The following is a 27,658-nucleotide window of genomic DNA, read 5'->3' on the forward strand; positions in this document are numbered from 1 at the left end:
GGAGAGCTGTTAGCTTTTGGTCTCGCTTTCCAACTCTGAAAGATTGCTTTGCCTTGTAGCTGCACGGAATGCAAAACTTTGGCAGATTTTTCTTTTAGTAAATTTCTGTAGCAGACTTGGATCCGCCGGAACAGCGCCACACAAAGGTGTCGATAAGAGGTGAGCACTCGCTTCTGTATGAATGTCTGTTTGCCTTCAGCTGTGCCTGTATACTCTTTTATTTTTCTAAATACTTCTAAATATTTTTCTAAATACTTCTCGCAATTTTTCCTTGCTTTATGTGTCTTTCGTCCGTGGGGAGCCAAACACGTGGTAGAACATTAGAGTTAGTTGGGCTACCGTCATCACTAACTGTCCGATCTCATGTTTGTTTTAAAGAATGTTAACTGTTCATGATTGTGTGATGTGATAGTGTTGCAACTTGGCCACGATACCTAGAAATTGCGTCTCCACAAACCACGTGGGCGCGCGGGTGTACTGCGAAACGTGTACCGCTTTACGAGTTATCAGGCAACAGCAGTTGTATGAATGATTGACACCAATGATTTTAGGTGTAGATTATAACGGTGAATGTATCGATGCTTTTCTTTAATGTTTTAGGAATTAACGTTATCAGGAATTGTGTACATGCCTCACATCCATATCTTAGGAATAAATGATTTTATCCAGAATTTTCTCTTGTGTTCCGAGGTTACGTTTTTGCACCTAAGCCACTCAACTCATAGCTTTCCCGTTAGCACATCCAACGCGTTTCCTTACGCACAGGTCCAGTGATTAGCATCCCCTTTTATTTTAAAACAAATGCTTTAGATTAAGTCTTATTTTCAGGTGTGTTGGGTTGGTTCAAATGGCTCTGCGCACTATGGGACTTAACAGCTATGGTCATCAGTCCCCTAGAACTTAGAACTACTTAAACCTAACTAACCTAAGGACATCACACAACACCCAGTCAACACGAGGCAGAGAAAATCCCTGGCCCCGCCGGGAATCGAACCCGGGAACCCGGGCGCGGGAAGCGAGAACGCTACCGCACGACCACGAGCTGCGGACTCAGATGTCTTGCTGAGAGCTGATCTTATGTACAGTGTTCATGCATTTTCTAGTTTATTTTAAATGTTTGATTCTCGTGAACAGTGCACGGGCAATACTATTAATTAAATCGCATCCTCTATGAGCGATATCACGACGTATGCATTTTTATGAGTTTTTGGTCTGTGATCAAATTAATTTATTTTCCGACTCGGCCAAACCTTTACATCTACATGATTACTCTGCAATTCACATTTACGTGCTTGGCAGAGGGTTCATCGAACCACAATCATACTATCTCCCTACCATTCCACTCCCGAACAGCGCGTGGGAAATACGAACACCTAAACCTTTCTGTTCGAGCTCTGATTTCTCTTATTTTATTTTGATGATCATTCCTACCTATGTAGGGTGGGCTCAACAAAATAGTTTCGCATTCGCAAGAGAAAGTTGGTGACTGAAATTTCGTAAATAGATACCGCCGCGACGAAAAACGTCTTTGCTTTAATGACTTCCATCCCAACTCGCGTATCATATCTGCCACACTCTCTCCCCTATTACGCGATAATACAAAACGAGCTGCCCTTTTTTGCACCCTTTCGATGTCCTCGGCCAATCCCGCCTGGTAAGAATCCCACATCGCGCAGCAATATTCTAACAGAGGACGAACGAGTGTAGTGTAAGCCGTCTCTTTAGTGGACTTGTTGCATCTTCTAAGTGTCCTGCCAATGAAACGCAACCTTTGGCTCGCCTTCCCTACAATATTATCCATGTGGTCTTTCCAACTGAAGTTGTTCGTAATTTTTACACCCAGGTACTTAGTTGAATTGACAGCCTCGAGAATTGTACTATTTATCGAGTAATCGAATTCCAACGGATTTCTTTTGGAACTCATGTGGATCACCTCACACCTTTGATTAGTTGTATGGTTGGAGTCGGTAGCGACCCTAGTCTTAATGTAATAACCCGTAGAAACAGGTTAGTTAGAAGCTGTCCGAGAACGTCTCACGGCCTGTGCCTGCGTTGTTAAGAAACACGATCTCCTTCTGACAGGCACGCAATATCATATTTATCTTCCGACTACGGGCGAGCGACTTTCAATTAATCGTCTCTTCTGTACAGGAATATAGACTCCTGGAAATTGAAATAAGAACACCGTGAATTCATTGTCCCAGGAAGGGGAAACTTTATTGACACATTCCTGGGGTCAGATACATCACATGATCACACTGACAGAACCACAGGCACATAGACACAGGCAACAGAGCATGCACAATGTCGGCACTAGTACAGTGTATATCCACCTTTCGCAGCAATGCAGGCTGCTATTCTCCCATGGAGACGATCGTAGAGATGCTGGATGTAGTCCTGTGGAACGGCTTGCCATGCCATTTCCACCTGGCACCTCAGTTGGACCAGCGTTCGTGCTGGACGTGCAGACCGCGTGAGACGACGCTTCATCCAGTCCCAAACATGCTCAATGGGGGACAGATCCGGAGATCTTGCTGGCCAGGGTAGTTGACTTACACATTCTAGAGCACGTTGGGTGGCACGGGATACATGCGGACGTGCATTGTCCTGTTGGAACAGCAAGTTCCCTTGCCGGTCTAGGAATGGTAGAACGATGGGTTCGATGACGGTTTGGATGTACCGTGCACTATTCAGTGTCCCCTCGACGATCACCAGTGGTGTACGGCCAGTGTAGGAGATCGCTCCCCACACCATGATGCCGGGTGTTGGCCCTGTGTGCCTCGGTCGTATGCAGTCCTGATTGTGGCGCTCACCTGCACGGCGCCAAACACGCATACGACCATCATTGGCACCAAGCCAGAAGCGACTCTCATCGCTGAAGACGACACGTCTCCATTCGTCCCTCCATTCACGCCTGTCGCTACACCACTGGAGGCGGGCTGCACGATGTTGGGGCGTGAGCGGAAGACGGCCTAACGGTGTGCGGGACCGTAGCCCAGCTTCATGGAGACGGTTGCGAATGGTCCTCGCCGATACCCCAGGAGCAACAGTGTCCCTAATTTGCTGGGAAGTGGCGGTGCGGTCCCCTACGGCACTGCGTGGGATCCTACGGTCTTGGCGTGCATCCGTGCGTCACTGCGGTCCGGTCCCAGGTCGACGGGCACGTGCACCTTCCGCCGACCACTGGCGACAACATCGATGTACCGTGGAGACCTCACACCCCACGTGTTGAGCAATTCGGCGGTACGTCCACCCGGCCTCCCGCATGCCCACTATACGCCCTCGCTCAAAGTCCGTCAGCTGCACATACGGTTCACGTCCACGCTGTCGCGGCATGCTACCAGTGTTAAAGACTGCGATGGAGCTCCGTATGCCACGGCAAACTGGCTGACACTGACGGCGGCGGTGCACAAATGCTGCGCAGCTAGCGCCATTCGACGGCCAACACCGCGGTTCCTGGTGTGTCCGCTGTGCCGTGCGTGTGATCATTGCTTGTACAGCCCTCTCGCAGTGTCTGGAGCAAGTATGGTGGGTCTGACACACCGGTGTCAATGTGTTCTTTTTTCCATTTCCAGGAGTGTACATAATAAATGCACGGGTGCAATTTGTTGACGTATGGCTGACGACATATGGAAGTCTTCCTGCAGCTGTGTGTGGGCAGTATACGAGGACACACAAAGGCATAGGAGTGAAGTAATTTCAGTTTAGCAATAGCTCGGTGATGGTTACCACTGAAGAGGATAGGGAGCGTACTCACTGACGCTGAGGGTTGAGCCGAAGGCCTTGTGCGAGGTGGCGGGCGTCTCCCAGCCGTACACGGAGTGCGAGTCGATGTCCGGGTCAACATCGACAGAGCACGCGGTGCTGGTGCGGCGCCTGCAGGAGGCGGTGCCGTCCGGCTGCCTCTCCGCGTCCTTGTCTTTCTCCAGCGGAGTATCCTTATCTGTCGCCTCCAGCCTCTTCTCCTCCACTGCTTCGTTTTTGTTTCCTGCTGAAATCAAAGTAACATTACATAACACTGGTCTGAGATTTCACGACAAACGGGTGTGGGAACACGTAGAAATACCGATATGAATCACCACTGACATCATTTTCCAAAATTTCTGAGAAAGTCGTGGTCGTGCGGTAGCGTTCTCGCTTCCCGCGCCCGGGTTTCCGGGTTCGATTCCCGGCGGGGTCAGGGATTTTCTCTGCCTCGTGTTGACTGGGTGTTGTGTGATGACCTTAGGTTAGTTAGGTTTAAGTAGTTCTAAGTTCTAGGGGACTGATGACCATAGATGTAAGGTCCCATAGTGCTCAGAGCCATTTGAACCATTTTTCTGAGAAAGTGATGTGTTCTAGAGTAGTGCCAACAATGAAGGGTAATATCCCTAGTAAATCACAGTTTGGATTTCACAAGAGTTTCTCTACTGTTTGCATGTTCACTCACCATATTTTACAATTATTAAAATAATAATTGGTATTTTCTGCGACCTATCTAAGGCATATGATTGTGTGAATCACAGTATTCCCCTAGACAACCAGTAGTTTTATGGGATTGATGGTATAGCCAACCAATCGACTATGTCACATCTAGCCAAAAGAATGCAGAAATTTGTACTTACAAGGGAAACTCCCCATCCCTCCCCCATTATACAGGGCTATTACAAATGATTGAAGCGATTTCATAAATTCACTGTAGCTCCATTCATTGACATATGGTCACGACACACTACAGGTACGTAGAAAATCTCATAAAGTTTTGTTTGGCTGAAGCCGCACTTCAGGTTTCTGCCGCCAGAGCGCTCGAGAGACAAAATGGTGACAGGAGCCGAGAAAGCGTACGTCGTGCTTGAAATGCACTCACGTCAGTCAGTCATAACAGTGCAACGACACTTCAGGACGAAGTTCAACAAAGATCCACCAACTGCTAACTTCATTCGGCGACGGTATTCGCAGTTTAAAGCTTCTGGATGCCTCTGTAAGGGGAAATCAACGGGTCGGCCTGCAGTGAGCGAAGAAACGGTTGAACGCGTGCGGGCAAGTTTCACGCGTAGCCCGCGGAAGTCGACGAATAAAGCAAGCAGGGAGCTAAACGTACCACAGCCGACGGTTTGGAAAATCTTACGGAAAAGGCTAAAGCAGAAACCTTACCGTTTACAATTGCTACAAGCCCTGACACCCGATGACAAAGTCAAGCGCTTTGAATTTTCGGCGCGGTTGTAACAGCTCACGGAAGAGGATGCGTTCAGTGCGAAACTTGTTTTCAGTGATGAAGCAACATTTTTTCTTAATGGTGAAGTGAACAGATACAATGTGCGAATCTGGGTGGTAGAGAATCCTCACGCATTCGTGCAGCAAATTCGCAATTCACAAAAAGTTAACGTGTTTTGTGCAATCTCACGGTTTTAAGTTTACGGCCCCTTTTTCTTCTGCGAAACAAACGTTACAGGACACATGTATCTGGACATGCTGGAAAATTGGCTCATGCCACAAATGGAGACCGACAGCGCCGACTTCATCTTTCAGCAGGATGGTGCTCCACCGCACTTCCATCACGATGTTCGGCATTTCTTAAACTGGAAAACCGATGGATCGGTCGTGGTGGAGATCACGATCAGTAATTCGTGTCACGGCCTCCACGCTCTCCCGACTCAACCCCGTGCGATTTCTTTCTGTGGGGTTATGTGAAAGATTCAGTGTTTAAACCTCCTCTACCAAGAAACGTGCCAGAACTGCGAGCTCGCATCAACGATGCTTTCGAACTCATTGATGGGGGCATGCTGCGCCGAGTGTGGGAGGAACTTGATTATCGGCTTGATGTCTGCCGAATCACTAAAGGGGCACATATCGAACATTTGTGAATGCCTAAAAAAACTTTTTGAGTTTTTGTATGTGTGTGCAAAGCACTGTGAAAATATCTCAAATAATAAAGTTATTGCAGAGCTGTGAAATCGCTTCAATCATTTGTAATAACCCTGTATTTAGTGCTAAGATGGCCCATTGGATAGCCCTTCAACAAATGAACACAGATCGAGCATGAAAACAGGAGGAAGGTATACTGAACTGTGGAAAAAAGAAGAAAAGAAAAACAGTGACAGATCCAAGACCAACATGTACAGTATCGAGCTATTTGGAAGACCATAGCGTCGTTGTTATGTTGTGACGATGTCGGGCAGACAAGAGAGAAATCCGAGTTCAAATCTCCCTCGTGCCCATTTTTTTTTCCAACAAAATTATGATCTGTCCGTCCCGTCATAGACGTGTCAGTTCGCTGTATTCAAATTTGTGTCTGTATCGCGGTGTAATGTGTTTGCAACAGCGACGTGTAATAAAGGGACCTCCAGACATACGTACGTCCTATTTGTTCTTCACGAATATCACAGGTTACGCCTCTTTCTTTCCATTTTGGAAGTTTTAGCTCTTTAATTCCTTCGTCGGAACATGGTTCACACCAGTATATCGTGGACTAGAGGCTAGCGTTGCTGCCTCTGGATCACGGGATCCCGGGATCGATTCCCGGCCGGTTTGGGACTGGATGTTTGTGTTGTCCTCATCATTTCATCATCATCATCATTCGTGACAGTGGCTAGATTGGACTGTTTAAGAAATTGGACTGCGAAAAAGTTGGGACTTTGTATGGGCGCAGATGACCGCGCAGTTGAGCACCCCACAAACCAAACACCAACAAACAAGTTTATTTGCTGTTTTCATTTCTGTGAGAGGTCTACGAGGCATCTCGCCTGCTGTCACTGTTTATCACATTTACTTGCGACGGTAATATAGCGTGACCACATGAATCTTATCCTATAACCAGTGTGTAGTATAACTGCCAATTACAGAAGGAGAACAGCCAGTTCAATGACCGGACGAACAGTTCATAAATTTGTTTAAAAAATGCGCAGGAGGGAGATTTGAACACGGATCTCCCGCTTTGTAGTCCAACACAGTGACCAGACAAAAAAACGTTCAAAAGTGTGTGAAATCATAAGTCCCTAAGCTTACACACTACTTAACCTAAATTATCCTAAGGACAAACACACACACCCATGCCCGAGAGAGGACTCGAACCTCCGCCGGGACCAGCCGGTGACCAGACAGTCACGACAACATCGATCTTGCATGTCGCTCTATGTTGCATATCCTGATCTTTGACCGTTCACTGTTTCTACGTTGTTTCTTTTTTCACAGTTCGGTACACCTTCTTCTCGTTTTAGTGCTAGATCTGTGTTCAGTTTTTGATGGGCTATCTACTGGGCCACTTTACCGATAAATCTGAGAGGGTGCGATAGGGAGTTTTCCTTGTTAATAATTCTACCATTATGGTGCAGGGATGTTATTTCGTTTGGAAAGAAATCAGGTATGTGCTTCCCCAAAGCTCAGTATTAGGTCCTTCATTGTTCCTCATATATGTAAACCATCTTCCGTCTAATATACAAAAGCAGAATTAGTTGTTTTTGCTGATGACGCTAGTATTATAATTAATCCAGGCATACATTACAGAAACAGAACAAGTGGTAATCAATGTTCTTAAAAATATCACTGAATCATTTTCCGCAAATGCCACAACATATTCAGTTCTGCACATCCATGCGTACTAAACCAGTGATAAGGGTAACAAACGGTGAGGAAATAATAAATATGACGGAAACTTCAAAATTCTTGCATGTCCATACTGCTGAGAATTTTAACTGAGAAAAGGACGTTTTGGAACCAGCCACATTTGCACTTACAACCATTGCAAATCTTGGGGAGGGACAGATCAGTAAATTGACACACTTTGCATATGTTTAATCAATAATATTACGTGGAGTAAAGTTTTGGGGAGACTCATCTTTAAAAAAGGAAGTCTTCATCGTTCAAAACCGTGCTGCAAGAATATTATATGATGCTCACCCACGACCATGTTGTAGACATCTGTTTAAGTAATTGAGCATTCAGACTACTGCTTCATAGTATACTTCTTCCGTCATGAGGTTTGTTGCAGATAATCCACTACAGTTAAAAACGAACAATGGTGTACTTAAGTACAATACCAGAAAATAATGACATTCGTCACTCCAAATTAAGGTTGTCTTTAGCACAATAAGGGGCGCACAACGCTTCAACTAAAATTTTTGATCACTTACCTGGGGATGTAAAATGTCTGACAGATAACAATATACAATTTGAAAACAAACTGAAAAAGTTTCTACTTGACAACTCCTTCGATTCCGTAGAAGACATTCCATTATAGTAATGTTTGAAAGGTGGTGTGTAGGAATTATTAACTCACATCTTCAATCTAAAGAAGTCTCATAAGTATTCAGAAGGTAGCATAGTTACAAACTAATTAGCGATGCGAATGTATTGACTTGTTCCACATCATAACGATTTATCGTGCAAAATGATTCATAGAAAATGAAACTAACTAACTAAATAACTAACTAGTCAATGCGAAAATTCTGACAGACACAAAGGCAAGAGTGAGATTGTGAGAAGCACTATCGGAAGAGTGTGAGATCAACGCTGGTGGGGTCCATTGTCACCAGTTTTGTTCAACTCAGCACTGGGTGAAATGATGAGAGAAAGGAGAGAAATTAACGAGAAAACGGGAATAGCAAAGACGCAAGAAGAGGATAGAAAGAACAACTGAGCCCAAGTGCCCAGCTTAGTTTGTGCAGATCACGTAGCTATAGCAAGTAAGACGGAAGAAGATGCAACGGCAAAATTCGACAACTTAATCAAGATACCCAAAAGAGGGGGGGGAGAGGGGGGCTGAATGTCGCCTATAACAAGACAAAGTCATTGATTACCACAAGGAATTGCAAAAACACCAGAAGCCACTGTGCAAAAGGAGAACAGATTTAAATATCTGGCAGGACATAAAGCAGAAAGCAACGGGAGCAATGAGAGAGAGATAGAGAGAATGAAGAAGATGAAGTCGCCCTTCTGTATGACCATAAATGAAACTGACGTCCCTTCTAAGGGGCGTCACGCGCATTTTCTCTGGAGTTTCGGCAGATATTTTCAATTCAGATTTTGCAGTATGCACTTGGAGTCACTCCAAACAAATACTGATCGTCATGTCTTTCCTATGTCGCCCAGTCGGAAAGCGTCGGATTGTTTACCGTTACGAACAAAATTATTTTTCAGGCGGACTTCTACGTGCCCATTCGATAAAGAGGTCTCAGATTAGTCTGCTAATATATGATATGTACTAACAGGGACAGTAAAACACGAATACTCTAACAGCGACTGAGCAGCGCTGCAGCATCGCAATAGCAATCAGCGCAGGCCAGGGTGGTGCTCTCTCTGATGGAGTGTTGGTTAACCTTCGTGTTTTATGATATCTGCTAACACATATCGATGAACTACACTAATTTTGGACCGCTCTGTTGAATGGGCACATAAAATTCTGCTTTAAAAGCAATGTTGTTGGTAACGGGAAACAAACCGACGCTTTCCGTAGACAATGGGCGTCGCATGTACGACGTGATGAACAGTATTTTTTTCTTTGGGTGGGGGAAGGACGTGGGTCAAGCTACACATGGCAAAAACGAAATTGCACATATCTGCCGAAACATAAGAGATAATGGACCTGATGAGGGAGGAAACGCCGGCCAGTGTGGCCATGCGGTTCTACGCGTTACAGTCTGGAACCGCACGGCCGCTACGGTCGCAGGTTCGAATCCTGCCTCGGGCATGGATGTGTGTGATGTCCTTAGGTTAGTTAGGTTTAAGTAGTTCTAAGTTCTAGGGGACTGATGACCTAAGATGTTGAGTCCCATAGTGCTCAGAGCCATTTGAACCATTTTTTTGAAGGGAGGAAACCATGTAGACGGTAAAAAGAAAGTATCCACAGACGAAAAGGTCAGACACAACAAGCAAACGGGGAAGAATGCCGCACTATATGCGCCGAGACGACAACACTTTGAGGAAGTAGTGTAGAACATGTAGAGAAAGAAGCGTGGAAAATACTGAGGAATATATTGGGCCCTAAAAGAGGTAGTGAGCAATGGATGAGAGGAGAACTACCGCAAGCATGAGGACGCTATCAAGAGAAATCAGACTGAAGAGAGCAAAGTTTGCCGGCCATGTAATCAGAAGAAAAGTAAAATGCAATTCATGAAGGGGCTGCCTATGATCGAAAGACTCCCTAACGCAAGAAGAATAAGAAAAAGAAGAAGAAGAAGAAGAACTAGTCAGTATCCATAGCATGTCTAGGCATTCTTGAGTCTGATTCTGAACTGATATGCTTTCTTGTGGTGGACAGGATGTGAGTTTGGTTAGTGTAGATTTAATATCATTTTTCTATAGGTGGGGAGGGGGTTAGGGGCTTACCTTGCCTTGTCCCTCTCTCGGTACACTTTAGAACAAGCTCAGTGACTCCTCTACGGACACATTTGGAAAGATAAAGACGTTTCAGATACTTCATTTAATTTATATTTTCGGTGAAATGCCATATACGAGGAAAGACCCGTAAGTAAATATAGGTCACGCGGAACGTCTGCGAAGTGTAAACACTTCTGGGCTAACAAGAGGACAAGAGGACAGACAAGAGGAAGTCTGCCGCCGACAAATCTGGAGAATAAGGAGGGTGCTGAAGAACAGTCACCTCGCGCTGAGCTAGAAAGCTGACTGAGCACGCAGACATACGCGGATGTCCAACAACACCTTACCACGGTGCTTCAAGCGAGTCTACAGTAAGCGTTTGATGACGGTTTCCAACAGCTTTAAAATCGATGTCAGAAGTGTGCTGCAGCTAATGATGATTACTTTAAAGGCCAGTAAAGGAATTTTGCATCTAACTCTTGGTTCCGATGTTTTCCGAGACCATTCACCGAACTTTTCAGGCGCACCTTGTGTATCAGTTGACCAATCGTCAGCCTTGTGGAAGTTCAATCATATATAAACCATTACGTTTTAGGAAAACTTCATTTCTTATATTCGACGATTTGTCAATCATGTATACAACAGAATAAAGTGTTAACTTTAGGCTCTGCATCCTGGTTGGGAAATCTATAGCACAAGTTGTCAGTGTGCATCTGCAGTCGTACGGGAAGAAAGTGTTAATTTTCATAATTTTATACCCATGATGGCTGAAAGGAAAACTTTCTTTGGCTTCTTATATTCCCTAGAATGGAAAAGGATCTAAAAGGGGAGCGTTTTCAGGGCACAGAAGAAACGAAACCAAAATAGTTCGAGACAGCTTATAGCATACCTTCGGACGATTTTAAAAAGTGTTTCCATCAGTTGGTGAAACTGTGGGTCAGGTTCACTATATACGTCTACCTTTTTTAATACGTAAGTAATAATAGAATTTTTATGGTTTCTTTTATAGGTTCCAACATCCAATCTTTGTCGATTACCAGCTACGAAAACGGATTTTATTCCCTAGAATCAATATGATCTCGTTGATTTCTTTTCTTCTCTTCTGTTTTCAGTTTCGAACTGAATGAACTTCAGTTAATTTGTCTGTATGTTGTATTGCAACAACTAAATCGATATTTCAAGAGCAATTATCACTTACAAGCTGTGTATATTCCGTTCTCTCGAGTAGTAAAATGGGTGAAAACGTGCAGATAAATAGTGGTTGGTTGGTTTAGAAAGGGAGGGGGGGGGGGGAGGAAGCGATGAAACTGGTGGATAGACACTTTAGTAAGGAACGAAGGTTAGAGTTTAAATATCGTCGATGGTAACACGATGATGTTTATTGATCGTGCTCTTACCAATGGAGATATTAGCTTCCTGACTAAAATTTAATTTTCTTGAGCAATATAGCTTAAAAGCACGTATGACTTCGAATTTAAACTGTAAAAATCTTAAAGAAAGAAGCAAGTAACACTTACACGTAATTAAACACTGTTTATGTTTTTCCAGAATGAATTTTCGCTCTCCAGCGGAGTGTGCGCTGATATGAAACTTCCTGGTTAATGAAAATTTATTTATTTATTCATGTTGTGTTTGTACGCATGTTTCTTAAGAATGAAGTAAAATAGTTTCACAAGAATTACATTTGTAATGCAGGGAAATGTCGATGTCTAATCAATAATAAAAAGATGAACTACAAATCTATCTTCAAATACCCGATTTAGGCAGAAGACCAGGCATTCGCAGAATCTTATAATTTATATCATGTATGTCTCATTATTCCGCCTGTACTAAAATATTATTCCGAAATACTGATGTTCGTGTCTTGAGTACATGAAACTGTGTAAGGTAAACTTTTGTGGCTTTTACAGATTTTTTGAAAAAGTTTACCGAGCAATTTTAAAGCTGTCTGTCGTACTACGCTGTACACAGTTGTTATTGTCTTTGTTTTGTGCCACTGCATTTGAGGTCTAATAATAATATGATTAATAATAATGCTAATAATAATAATAATAATAATAATAATCCATAGAAGCGATGGAAAAAACAGATACCTATAAATATCTAGGATACAGACAAAAAATAGGAATAGGTAATACAAATATTAAAGAACAACTAAAAGAAAAATATAGACAAAGACTAACAAAAATACTGAAAACAGAATTGACAGCAAGAAACAAGACAAACGCTATAAATACTTATGCTATACCAGTATTGACCTACTCATTAGGAGTAGTGAAATGGAGTAACACAGACCTAGAAGCACTCAATACACTTACACGATCACAATGCCACAAATATAGAATACATCACATACATTCAGCAACAGAAACATTCATATTAAGCAGAAAGGAAGGAGGAAGGGGATTTATGGATATAAAAAACCTACATTATGGACAGGTAGACAATTTAAGAAAATTCTTTCTAGAACGAGCAGAAACTAGCAAAATACACAAAGCAATCACTCATATAAATACATCGGCTACACCACTGCAATTTCATAACCACTTCTACAACCCTTTAGATCACATAACATCATCAGATACGAAGAAGGTAAATTGGAAAAAGAAAACACTACATGGCAAGCACCCGTATCATCTAACACAGCCACACATCGATCAAGACGCATCCAACACATTGCTAAGAAAAGGCAATATATACAGTGAGATGGAAGGATTCATGATTGCAATACAGGATCAAACAATAAACGCCAGATATTACAGCAAGCATATTATTAAAGATCCCAATACCACAACAGATAAATGCAGACTTTGCAAACAACAAATAGAAACAGTAGATCACATCACAAGCGGATTTACAATACTAGCAAATATAGAATACCCCAGAAGACATGACAATGTAGCAAAAATAATACATCAACAGCTTGCCTTACAACATAAACTAATAAAACAACACGTTCCCACATGCAAGTACACACCACAAAATGTACTGGAGAATGATGAATACAAATTATACTGGAACAGAACCATTACAACAGATAAAACAACACCAAATAACAAACCTGACATCATACTCACCAATAAAAAGAAGAAAAACTAATTGAAATATCCATACCCAACACAACAAATATACAGAAGAAAACAGGAGAAAAAATTGAAAAATACATCCAACTGGCTGAGGAAGTCAAGGACATGTGGCATCAGGATAAAGTTGACATTATACCAATTATACTATCAACTACAGGATTCATACCTCACAATATCCACCAGTACATCAATGCAATACAGCTACATCCAAACATATATATACAACTACAAAAATCTGTAATTATTGATACTTGTTCAATTATCCGAAAGTTCCTAAATGCAATATAACGTATACCGTACAGTTACAAGGAAGTCACGCTTGATCAAGGTCCGCGTCACGTTCCATTTTTAACCAGACTTAACAGTCTGAGAAAGTAAAGAATAATAATAATAATAATAAATATTGGAACTCCGCCATTGCCGGTTGCAAGCCCGAGGCCTCACCGTGCAAGTGATGAGGAAGGAGGAGGGGGAGGAGTATCAACCTCGTAAAAAAACCAGGGTCCATCTGGCTGCGGATGGTAGTACCCTGTTATAGGGCCCCTACCTAGGGTTACTAGGCGAAGCAGGTCAACGGTATTAGGGGCAGAAGAGGAAGCAGGATATTTTCCAATGGCGTTGAGAGCGGAAGAACCGAGGGGAGCAAACCACACAATGAAAGCACATTAAATCCAGGCGCGACGATTCCCGTATGGGGTGGCTTCTTGGTCAGCGTCTCATTCCATTTTAAGGACGGCTGTTCTAGTTACTCCTGGTCTCACCAACTTTGTTTTATCCCACAAATCTAAACCCACGCAACTACCATGATGGCATAACGTACGGAAACTAGTACCCCATCCAGTTCAATCCGGGGCCAAAACTTTGGTTCAAGTAGGGCAATGGACTCTGGGGGCCCTACACCATCATGTTTGGATCAGTCGGAGGATCCATCATGCCGCAAACTCAGAACGAAGGAGAAACATTTCTTTGGTACACTTAACGTGAACACCCTATTGAAAATTGGAAAACAAATGGAACTGATCAAAGTACTTGTTGAATACAAAATAAAACTTCTAGCACTCCAAGAAACAAGATTCACAACAGATGAAGTGTCAGTTATGGGCAATTGCAGGATACTGAAAGAACGACCAGCTATCAAGGTTAAGAAAACAGAGAAAACGAATAATCCATTGTTAATCCTTGGAACGGCCTTCTTCATTCATAATTCTATAACTGAAGCTACAGCAGAATTCATATATCCTTCTCCTAGACTGTCTATAGTAGCTCTTGCAAGTGGAAACAAATTATACACCATATTCAATGCCCATCGAAGAACTGTTCATAAACCCAGACAAGCATGTCAAGATCCTTATGGGGGACTTCAACGACCAGATTGGAAGAGAGAAAAAATTCCGGGACATTGCGGGCAAACATGTAGCGCACAGGAAGACAAACATAAATGGTGAAAGATTGATTGATATTTGTGAATCATTTGGAATGAAAATTATGTCCATTCAGTTTATGAGGGCTCCAAAGCACATGAAAACATGGCTATCACCCAATCCCATGTTAGGAGAATTTCAGATTGATCATGTAGCGACCACCAGCTCGAAGGAAATAATGAACGTCAGAGTGCAGAAAGTTGCTAATTTTGATTCCGATCATTATCTGACAAGGGTCAAAGTGAAACCAATCCCTGGAAATCGGAGAAAGAAAACACTCGGAATACAGAAGTACAGAAATGAAGAACTAAAAATCAGTGAAGAAACAGTTGTGAAGTATCAGCATGAACTTGACACGTTAAACTCCAACGAGGCCGGGCGATGTCGCCGAGCGGTTCTAGGCACTGCAGTCCGGAACAGCGCTGCTGCCACGGTCGCAGTTTCGAATCCTGCCTCGGGAATGGATGTGTGTGCTGTCCTTACGTTAGTGAGATTTAAGTAGTTCTAAGTCTAGGGGACTGATGACCTCAGATGTTAAGTCCCATAGTACTCACTGCCATTTGAATCATTTTTGAACTGCAACGAGTGGGACAAAATGGCTCAAAAGATTCAGGAAGCAGCGAAACAGTTTTCCTTGCTAAGAAAAAGAAACATCTATGATGGGATGCTGAATGTGAAGATGCCTTACAGAAACGTTCTGGAGCTTGGAACAAGCGGAATTCTACCAAACAGAACTTCGAAGAATTTAAAACCCAAAGGAGGGCGACAGCAAAAGTATTTACGAATACCAAAGAAAGTTTGAAAGAGATCAATTAAAGGAACTAGCAGATAATTTCCAGAAGAACAACACCAGAAGTTTCTATCAGACATTTAAATCAAAACTTGGAGGTTACTCATCACCCAAAATCTGTTTCAAAAATAATCAGTGCAAATTGATTATGAGCAACAAACAGAATTGTGAACACTTGGCTAGATACTTCAAAGAGCTGCTCAACTGTGTCCCACCACCAGAAAAATTAACCTTCCAGAAACCACAAAACAAACTTCCTGATTCCAGTCCACCAATAAAAAGGAAATACGAGAGATCACCAGGGACTTGAAAAACAACAAAGTGTCTGGCAAAGATTCAATTGTTGCAGAACTTTTGAAATACGCAGGAAACAGTTTCCTGGAACGACTTGAAAGACTCTTACAAAAAATCTGGCTTACAGGAGAGATCTCAGAAGAATGGAGAGATGCTCTCATCTACCCATTGCACAAGGAAGGAGACAAATATAACGTCAATAATTACAGAGGAATGTCACTTCTACCAGTAGCATACAAGATCCTTGCCATTGCTCTCAAACAAAGAACAGAACAACACATAGATCAACAACTAGGTGAATATCAAGTCGACTTTAGGACAGGAAGATCGTATGGAGAGCAGATCTTTACCATCAAAACCTTGTTGTTGTTGTGGTCTTCAGTCCTGAGACTGGTTTGATGAGGCTCTGAGCACTATGGGACTTAACTTCTGAGGTCATCAGTCACTGGTTTGATGCAGCTCTCCATGCTACTCTATCCTGTGCAAGCTTCTTCATCTCCCAGTACCTACTGCAACCTACATCCTTCTGAATCTGTTTAGTGTATTCATTTCTTGGTCTCCCTCTACGATTTTTACCCTCCACGCTGCCCTCCAATACTAAATTGGTGATTCCTTGATGCCTCAGAACATGTCCTACCAACCGATCCCTTCTTCTAGTCAAGTTGTGCCATAAACTTCTCTTCTCCCCAATCCTATTCAATACCTCCTCATAAGTTATATGATCTACCCATGCAATCTTCAGCATTCTTCTGTAGCACCACATTTCGAAAGCTTCTATTCTCTTCTTGTCCAAACTATTTATCGTCCATGTTTCACTTCCATACATGGCTACGCTCCATACACTTTCAGAAACGACTTCCTGACACTTAAATCTATACTCGATGTTAACAAATTTCTCTTGTTCAGAAACACTTTCCTTGCCATTGCCAGTCTACATTTGATATCCTCTCTACTTCGACCATCATCAGTTATTCTGCTCCCCAAATAGCAAAACTCCTTTACTGCTTTAAGTGTCTCATTTCCTAATCTAATTCCCTCAGCATCACCTGACTTAATTCGACTACATTCGCCGGCCGCGGTGGCCGTGCGTTTCTAGGCGCTGCAGTCCGGAACCGCGGGACTGCTACTGTCGCAGGTTCGAATTATGCCTCGGGCATGGATGTGTGTGATGTCCTTAGGTTAGTTAGGTTTAAGTAGTTCTATGTTCTAGGGGACTGATGACCTAAGATGTTAAGTCACATAGTGCTCAGAGCCATTTCGACTACATTCCATTATCTTCGTTTTGCTTTTGTTGATGTTCATCTTATACCCTCCTTTCATGACACTGTCGATTCCGTTCAACTGCTCTTCCAAGTACTTTGCTGTCTCTGACGGAATTACAATGTCATCGGTGAACCTCAAAGTTTTTATTTCTTCTCCATGGATTTTAATACCTAATCCGAATTTTTCTTTTGTTTCCCTCACTGCTTGCTTAATATACAAATTGAATAACATCGGGGATAGGCTATAACCCTGTCTCACTCCCTTCCCAACCACTGCTTCCCTTTCATGCCCCTCGATTCTTATAACTGCCATCTGGTTCCTGTACAAATTGTAAATAGCCTTTCTCTCCCTGTATTTTACCCCTGGCACCTTTAGAATTTGAAAGAGAGTATTCCAGTCAAAACCTTAATCAAAACAAAGACACTAGCAACTGATAAGAAAGTGATCAAGACATTTGTGGACTTTAAAAACGCGCACTACTCCGTAGATAGAGACACATTAATAGAAGTGCTGAAAGAATTTGGAATAGACGATAAGACAACGAGCCTTATTCAGCAAACACTAACAAACACCCGATCAGAAATTAAATTTTTGGGAGAACTGTTAGAGCTCTTTGAAATCAAAACAGGTTTGAGACAAGAAGACAGTCTCTCTCCGATCTTGTTCAACTGTGTTTTAGAAAAAGTTATCAGGGAATGGCGAAAAGAAATGAGTCAGTTCAACTTTTCAAATGGAATCAGGCTAGGCCGCAAACAGCCTCGCGTCTGCAGATGATATAGTGTTTTTTGCAGAGAATCCGCAAATTGCAACTAAACAGATTGAACTCCTCAAGGAAATAGCAGTGAAAGCAGGATTGCAAATATCTTTTGAGAAGACACAACATATGAACATAAATCGACAATGAGGACCGTGTATGGCGACATCAAAAGAGGTCAGAAATTCAAGTACCTGGGAGAGATTTTGACTCCAGACAACAATGAAAAGGAAGCAAACTGAATAAGGGGCAAGAAAAATGGAAATAGCATTCAGATTGTGTCAGAACACACACAAACCTAAATCACTCTCATACCAGGCCACATTCCAACACTACAGCACATTCGTCGACCCTGAATGTTTATATGCATCTGAGACAATAGCCAGGAAGGGACTTTCAGACTTGGAAAAGAAAGAAACGAAATTCCTTAGATACTTGGGTCCAGAAAAGTATCTAATGAATTTACGCTATGCCTAAGATCAAATCAAGAACTTTATCAACGATTTGAAAATATCACCAGCACAATGAAGAAAAGAAGACTGTCTTTCTATGGACATATTGAATGAATGGAATCGGAGAGGCTCGCCAACAAGATTCCTCTCTTCCAGGAGAACAGGAAGACACAAGTTCCATGGGTGAAAGAAGTGCACTGGGATCTAGAAGAATGCGGAATCACGGCTGAAGAAATTGTGAACAGGAAGGTCTTTAGGAAAAAGGTTGCGGAGGTGAAGAATTTCTTCGAGGAGTAAACGAGGAAGAACATTCTTGGCAGAAGAAAATACATGAGTGAGCCAACGGATGAAGGAATACTGGCGAAATAGGAAGGAAGACACCTTAAGAAAGTGAGGGAAGTTGTGTAAACATAGCCCATAGATGGCTGTAACGGAAATAAATAAATAATAAATATTGGGGCAGCCTATTCCCTGCGTTCACTCATTCCAACGATTCCCAAACTTAGGGCGGAATTCAATGCGAGATACTTTTAATAGCTTTCACAAGGAAGCTCTATCTCAAAATCTGACAGAAAATCCGACGAGATTCTGGTCGTATGTTGAGTATACCGGCGGCAAGGCATAACCAATATCTTCACTGAGTGATACCAACGGTAATATTACCGACTGCAGCGTCACTAAAAGTGCAGTTATTACTTAGTTTTCCGAAATTTCTTCACGAAAGAAGATGAAGTAAACCTTCTAGAATTCGAATCAAGAACAGTTGCCAACATGAGCAACTCAGAAGTAGAGGTCTTAGGCGTAGCAAAGCAGCTTACATCAGTTAATAAAGCAGGTCTTCCGGTCCAGATAACACATCAATTACGTTTCCTTTAGAGTATGCTGAAACAATAGCCCCAGATTTTGCAATTATATACAACCTCTCGCTCGAAGAAAGATACGCGATAAAGGACTGGAAAGTGGCACAGGCCACACCAATACTCAAGAAAAGAAGAGGGAGTAATCCGATGAATTACAGGTTCATATCATTGACGTCGATTTGGAGTAGGATTGTGGAGCATGTACTGCGTTCGAACATTATGAGTTACCTTGAATGAAACAATCTCTTGACACATAGTCAGCACGAATTCAGAAAATACTGTTATTGTGAAACACAACTCGACCTTTATTTGCATGAAGTAACGAGTGCTATGGTCAGGGAATCTCAAGTTGATTCCATGTTTCCAGATTTCCAGAAGGCTTTTGACGCCATTCCTCAGAAGAGACTTCTAATCAAATTGTGTATCTATGGAATATCGCTTATATTGTGCAACTATTATTCGCGATTTCCAGTCAGAAAGGTCGCAATACGTTGTAATCGATGGAAAATAATCGACTAAACTAGAAGTGGTATCCGGTGTTCCCCATGGAAGTGTTAGAGGCCCTCTGTGCTTCCTAATCTATATAAATGATTTAGAAGACGATCTGAGCATCCCTTTCAGATTGGTTGCAGACGATCCTGTCATTTACCGCATAGTAAAGTCATCATAAGATAGAAACCAATTGCAAAATGTTTTAGACGCAATATCTGGATAGTGAGCAAACTGGCAATTGCCTAGGAATAAAGAAACGTATGAGGTCATGCACAAGAGTACTAATAGAAATCCGTTAAATTTCGGCTTTACGATAAATCACATAAATTTAAAGTCTGTTAATTCACCTAAATATATAGGAATTACAGCAACTAATAACTTTAGTTGGAACTATCACACAGCTGGCCGGTGTGGCTGAGCGGTTCTAGGCGCTTCAGTCTGGAACCGCGCGACCGCTACGGTCGCAGGTCCGAATCCTGCCTCGGGCATAGATGTGTGTGATGTACTTAGGTTAGTTAGGTTTAAGTAGTTCTAAGTTCTAGGGGACTGATGACTTCAGATGTTAAGTCCCATAGTGCTCAGAGCTATTTCCTTTTGAACTATCTCAAAGATAACGTTGTGGTAGATAACGTTGTGGGGAAGGCAAATCAAAGATTGCGTTTTATTGGCAGAACGCTTAGAAGATGGAACAGATTTAATAAAGAGACTGCTTGCACTACGCTTGTCTGTCGTGTGGTAGACTACTGTTGTGTGGTATGGAATCCTTACCAGATAGGATTGACGGAGAACATCGAAAGAGTCCAAGCAAGGCCAGCTCATTTTCTATTATCGCGATGTAGTGGAGAGAGACTCAAGGATGATAAGCGAGTTAGGGTGGCAATAATTAAAAGAAAGGCGTTTTTCGCTGTAGAGAGGTGTTTTCACGAAATTTCAATCAGTAACTTTCTCCTCTGAATCCCCTTCACTGTCGCAAACGTAAATAAATAAAATGAGATAAATCATATTTCATGCAGAAAGAATTTAGTGTTCATTTTTCCCACATGCTATTAGAGAGTACGACGGTAGAGAAATTACCTGAATGTGGTTCGAAGAACCCTCTGCTAGGCACTTAAGTGTGAACTGTAGAGTAATTATGCAGATGTAGACGTAGATGTACGTGTAAACGCTGGGTTTCGATGGGGGAACTTACGTAAATAGGTCACATATTACATATGGATGTTTAGAAGTTGTATATACGCAAGAAAAAACTGAATGCTTTGCTCTTGCCCCGCCTTTGTTTCTTAGTTGATAATTCTATAATTCACTTAGGAATGAGTGAGCGATTTAGCTCTGCAACGGGTGAAGGAGGGGAAAGCATTCATTACGCTGGTCGGGTCTAAACCCATGCGAAAATCGGGTTCACGGTGTTTTTTAAGTATTCGAAACGACTACGCATTAAATGTACACAAAGACTTTATAATTCTGGCTGAAATTGAGGGCTTTTGTCGTGCACAAAGAGCTAAGCACATGGTTGTCTTATAACGTGAATGCAACAAGACGACGTAGACGCTTTTACTCATATGTCCGCCGCTCGTGGTCTCGCGGTAGCGTTCTCGCTTCCCGAGCACGGGGTCCCGGGTTCGATTCCCGGCGGGGTCAGGGATTTTCACCTGCCTCGAGATGACTGGGTGTTTGTGTTGTCCTCATCATTTTCATCATCATCCAGGAAAGTGGCGAAATTGGACTGAGCAAAGATTGGGTAATTGTACGGGCGCTGATAACCACGCAGTTGAGCGCCCCACAAACCAAACATCATCATCATTTTACTCATGGACTGACGTACTGCACAACTCAGAACGATTTATCGGTATACAAAGAATACTCATTTTTTTCTCTCTTTTGGAGATAACGGTTAAACAGTTCAAAGTAAATATTTCTTCGCAGGGGAAAAAGGCGTCCGTAGTGACAAAGTACCGGGAATGTTTTACGAAAAATACGGTCCGAAAAATTACAAGAGACACGGTTTTAATTTGACGTCACTTAACAATAACTCTACCCCCTCCTGCACAAACATATGAACCAGTATAATTTGTTGATGTAGCCTCATACACCGTTATTTCTCCAAATAGGCTAGTCATTGTGTGCTGAATGAAGTGTGACAGCTATTAAAGAGCATAACTTCCAGTAGAGAGAGAGAGAGAGAGAGAGAGAGAGAGAGTTCCATATCCTTCTGAGGACATCCAGACTTACATTCTCTATTGCTGTTATGGTCTTTAGTCCAAAGACTGGTTTGTTGCAGTTCTCCATGTTAGTCGTGTGGAAGCCTCTTCATCTCTGCATAACTACCGCAACAAACTCAAATGAAAACCGAACACTCGCCACAACGGAACCATCGAATGGAATTGAAAAGTAATCGCCACACGCGTTAAAACATTTTGCCACTGGGAGTCGAGACGATCAATTCATGTTTCGTAGGAAGCAGTCTGTTGCTCATGGATCCAGAACAGTACCCACTCCTACACTTGTCCGACTGAAACCGACGACCACGTATTTGTTCAGGTCACCAAAGATATAAAAATTACTTGGTGAAAGATCCGTGCTGTACAGAAGATGTTTTAGTGTTTACCAATAAAATTGCGGAAGCATAGCCTCCGTCGGAATGGCAGTGCTGGAGGTGGGCATTATCGTGAAACTGGATAATTCCATCCGACAGTATTCCTAGAGCCCGAGGCTGAACGACAAAGCCAAAACTGGAAACATTTCATATCTCCCCATGCAAAGAAATCCAAAGTTTTTCACACAAGTCCCGGTAAGGTCATGATGACCTATTTCTTCAATTGCAGGGCTATCTGGTCGTTGAGTTCCTCGAGCATTGAGCCACAGTCAATGCGCAACGCTATGAAGGCACATTCCATAAACTGCGACGTGCCAACAAGTCAAAACGCCAGGAAATGCTGACGGACGGAATCATACTGTTGCACTATGATGTCCGTCCCTATACTGCCAACCGGATGAACGCGATTTGATTGGGAAACACTGAAACATCCTCCGTACAGCCCGGATCTTTCACCGTGTTATTTTCACATCTTTGGCGACCTGGCGAATGACATGCATGGACTCCGGTTTCAGTTGGACGAGGAAGTGAAAGAGTGGATGCAGTTGTGGATCCATTAGCGGCCGACTACCTTCTACGAAATAGGAATTGATCGTTTCGGTTCCCCGTGGGATAAATGTCTTAACGCGTGTGGTGATTAAATTTGAATAGAACCATTTCATGTTCCCGTTGTGGCGGGTGTATGGTTTTCATTTGACTGTCCCTAATACATCAGATTTTTGTATCCCTCAAATCTTCCTCCAGTACTTCATTGGCGATTTTTGGATGTCTCAGCACGTGTCCTATCAATCGATCGCATCTTTTAGTCAAGTTTTCCTATTTTTCTCACCAGTACCATTCAGTGCCTCCTCACTCGTTACTTGTCCGATCTACCCATGTAACCTTCAGTATTCTCCTGTAGCACCACATTTCAAAAGCTTCTATTCTCTTCTTGTCTTTAGTATTTATCGTCCATATTTCACTTTGTTACAGTGTGCAAGTTTATATCCTTCCTACTTCGGACACTGTCACTTATTTTGCTGTCCAAATAGAAAAATTATCTACCACTTCTAGTGCCTCATTTCCTAATACAATTTCCTCAGCAGCGCTGATCTGATTCGACTACATCCATAACCTTTGTTTTATTTTTGTTGATGTTAATGTCACGACATCTTTTGAGGGCACTATCTATTCCGTCGAAATGTTTTTCCAAATCCTTTGCTGTCTCTGACAGAATTACAGCGTCTTCGATACAGCCCAAAATTTTTGATTTCTTCTCCATAGTTTTAATTCTCTTTAAAATTTTCTCCTTGCTTTCTCGCACAGCATGTTCATTTTACAGACTAAATGATATCACGGATAGGATACAACCTTGTGTCAATGGCTTCTAACTCCTATTCCGAGCCGACAGAGAGAAATGGCAGCGCGTAGGACCACTCGGCTTGGTAGTCAGGTCTGTGCGTTTCGACCGCTCGATATCAGGAGCCCCAATTATTTAGCTGACCCACTATCTTCCACAGGGCACTATACCGGGACCGATGCATCATATCCGATATAATGCCCCACATGTCGTACTGTATGTAGGCTATGGATCAGGCCTATACCCAGCAGTGGAATAATAGAGACTTACGGATTAGGCCTAGTCCAACCGTGGAATAAGACTGGCTGAAGAAAGAAGGTTCGATCAACACACGAGTATTACGGAAATTCCATTTGAGCACTAATGTGAATCTTTGGAGGGAAGACGACATTCTTTTCGCGAAAAATTATCGAAAAAATTTCTGGAGTTTGCGGCTGAATGCGAAACGTTTTTACTGCCGCCAATGTACATTTCGCGTAAGGGACGGGAAGAGAAAATAAGAGAAATTAGGACTCGTATGGAGGAATTTTGCTTCGAAGGTAGCAAAATTTCCTTCACTTTGTCTGCTTCGTGGTCCCTAATTCTGATATTAAATTTATGATTAGGCCTAAGCTGATTTCGGCCACTCCTCATAATTTTCGTCTTTCTTCGATTTTCCCTTAGTGTGTATTCTGTACTCGTTAGACTGTTCGTTCCATTCGCAGATCCTATAATTATTACTGTAAACATTACTGAGGACACCAATGTCTTCAATGAATCTTGTCATTGACATCCTTTCACCCTGAATTTTGATCCCACTCTTGAACCTTTCTTTTATATCCGTCATTGCTTCTTCGAATATGTAGATTAAACAGTAGGGGCGATAGACTGCATCCCTATGTGACACACTTTATAATCCAAATACTTCGTTCTTGGTCTTCCATTCTTATCGTTGTCTATCCGTTTTTGTACATACTGTATATTACGTGACTTTCCCTATAGCTTACTACAATTTTTCTCAGAATTTCGAACATCTTGCACGATTTCACATTGTCGAACGCTTTTTGCAGTTCGAAAAATCTTATGGCCGTGTCTTGATTTTTGTTCAGTCTTGGTTCCATTATCAATCGGAACGTCACGACTGTCTCTGGTGCCTTTGCCTTTTCAAAAACCAAACTGATCGTCATTTAAGAGATCCTCTATTTTCTTTTCAGTTCTTCTGTATATTATTCTTGTCAGCAAGTTGGATCCACGAGGTGTTAAGTTGTTTATGTGATAGTTCTCGCACTGATCAGCTCATGCTATCTTCGGTATTGTGTCGTTGACTATCCAGGGTGTGATACTATGCCGGCAGTCTCATAGATTGTACACACCAGCTTGATAGTTGTTTGGTTGTGACTCCCCCGCAATGATTTAGAAATTTTGATGCAGCGATATCTAGCACTTTTGCCATTATCCATGGCGGAAGAAGTAAGGAGGATATAGAAAGTAGATTAGTAGAGACAAAAATGGCATTCCTGGTAAAGAGAACTCTGATATCTGCTAACGAACGCAGGCCTTACTTTGAGGAATAAATTGGTGAGAAACATGTGTCTGGTGCAAAACATAGGATGATAGTGAATCATGGTCTGTGGGAAAACTGGGACAGAAGAGAATCGATGGATTTGAGATGTGGTGTGTTGTGGGTTGGCAGGAGACCAACACCGTAATATTAGAGGAAGCCGAAAGGCACGCGTTTTAGCTCACGCAGGCTGGCGTGAGGTCTGGAACAGGACAAGGAAATTAGGACTTTAGCAAAAAAGGACGTAGCTGTTGGAATACTTAACTTTAATCCGTAAATTGTGAACGTCGCTCTTGACAGTACATGTTTTATAGCATCAATAGTAATTGGTAATGGCGCCTTGCTAGGTCGTAGCAAATGACGTAGCTGAAGGCTATGCTAACTATCGTCTCGGCAAATGAGAGCGTATTTTGTCAGTGAACCATCGCTAGCAAAGTCGGTTGTACCACTGGGGCGAGTGCTAGGAAGTCTCTCTAGACCTGCCGTGTGGCGGCGCTCGGTCTGCAATCACTGATAGTGGCGACACGCGGGTCCGACGTATACTAACGGACCGCGGCCGATTTAAAGGCTACCACCTAGCAAGTGTGGTGTCTGGCGGTGACACCACATGGTGCTACAGAAGGACGTTGAAAATTAGGTGGACTGGTAAGAGAAGGAATGCGGAGGTTCTCCGTAGAATTTGCGAGGAAAGGAATATACAGAAATCACTGACAAAGAAGTGACAGGGTGATAGGGCTTATGTTAAGATATCAGGGAATAACTTCCTTGGTACCAGAGGGGAAAAGTTGTAGAGGAAGACAGAGGCTGGAATACATACAACTAATAACTGAAGACTGATGTTGCAAGTGCTACTCTGATGACAGGTCCTAAGCAGTGGGAGAGACATTTTGAGCCCGTCTATATCGTTACATAGTTTAAGGTCTCAGGTATCACACCCTGCAGCTAATCACTTTCGTGGGCCCTTGTTTAGGAGTAATTGGCGAAAATTTTGACACTGTCTGTACGCGTAGTCCTCAATTTCGAAATGGTTGTAGATTCGAATCTCACCAGGTGCTTTCATGTTTTTGTTTTCAAATCTTTATCAAATTTACTTTAATCATTCTTTTTGTTCAATGAATTGGTTGAAATATAATTTTTTAATTTTTATTCATTTGCCACATCATTTTAATCATTGTTTTAAAGGTAATACGTGGAAAAAGACTGAGAAAAACTAGAATGAGAGCAAACGAAAAAGTTAATATGCTGGTTAAAATGATGTGACATATGAATAAAAATAAGAAGAATTACATTTAAACCAATTCATTGAACAAAAATAATGATTCAAGTCATTTGATGGAGGTTTGAAAATTAAAATATTGTCGAAGCACCTGATGAGATTCGAGCTTATAACCTTTTCTATCTGAAGAGTAACTTAACCATTACCATACACAACTAAGGTGAGTCACTTATCTATTTTTAAAGCTCTAGAGCATCACGCGATATTATGAATTCTTTTTTTTTTTTAGATAATTACTCGCAAACGATGGCTCACCTGGGTGATTGGCTGTAGGTATGATATCTTGGACCTTAACCTACATCATCGTACAGATAGTTTCAAAAGGTCGATCTGACCACTGGAGAGCTCTCCACCTGAGATGAAGACGTTGGCACAGGAGAGTAATGGAGTCATGAGAAAAGAAATGACTAAAAAAAAAAAGAAAAAAAGTTGACACTTGAACAGCAGTTTCCCGTGGACCCTCGATTTCCCAGAAACTTCGTTCAGTGGAAGATGAGTCGAAACAAGCGAACTCGTGTCTCGGGTTATCCGTAGATAATCGACCGTTTCTGAGAAAACGATAGTCAAAGTTTTTGGGGTACTTTATATGGCTTATAGTTGGTAACTAGTCGAAGCGTTAGCGCAGTGGCTAGCCTCGTGGCTTCATACTTTTACATCCTGTATTTGAAACCTGTCCGCAGCTCGTGGTCTCGCGGCAGCGTTCTCGCTTCCCGAGGATGGTCCCGGATTTTCGATTCACGGCGGGGTCAGGGATTTTCACCTGCCTCGAGATGGCTGGGTTTTGTTGTGTCGTCTTCATCATCATCATCATCATTCATCCCCATTACGGACGGAGGAAGGCAATGGCAAGCCACCTCCACTAGGACCTTGCCTAGTACGGCGGCGCTGGTCTCCCGCATCGTTCCTCCACGCTCTGTCAAGGAGTATGGGACTTCATCATCATCATTTGAAACCTGATTATTGCTTTTATTTTTATTTTTTTTCATCTCTGTACCCATATCCGCAGAAGATTGCTACACGAATGAGTAAAACAATAAGTTAACTAGAAAAATTTGAAATTGTTTTCAGTCAACTCCCTGTTGCGTGGCCTGTCAATAATATTGATGGTGCTGCGTACTTGTTCCCGTGGAGTGAGTTTCGATCGACCAGCAAGATATCTGCAGGCTGCAAAAATGGTCTTGTAATCAGTCGATTCTGACTTGCCC

General features: G+C 42.4%; 1 protein-coding gene across 2 annotated transcripts in view; it reads right to left on the reverse strand.

The window, feature by feature from the left end:
- The window catches only part of LOC126175835 (uncharacterized), a 288,518-nt gene that overhangs the window by 49,025 nt on the left and 211,835 nt on the right, over positions 1-27,658 (reverse strand). Inside the window, exon 6 of one of the 2 annotated variants that reach the window (XM_049922837.1) lies at positions 3,758-3,988. In XM_049922837.1, coding sequence (XP_049778794.1) covers positions 3,758-3,988 — 231 coding nt within the window. Of the gene's footprint in view, positions 1-3,757; positions 3,992-27,658 lie in introns of both variants that reach the window. The other variant, XM_049922836.1, reaches the window with a different exon arrangement.

This window comes from Schistocerca cancellata, chromosome 3 (genome assembly GCF_023864275.1).
Source record: "Schistocerca cancellata isolate TAMUIC-IGC-003103 chromosome 3, iqSchCanc2.1, whole genome shotgun sequence".
In the NCBI taxonomy this organism is placed as follows: domain Eukaryota; kingdom Metazoa; phylum Arthropoda; class Insecta; order Orthoptera; family Acrididae; genus Schistocerca; species Schistocerca cancellata.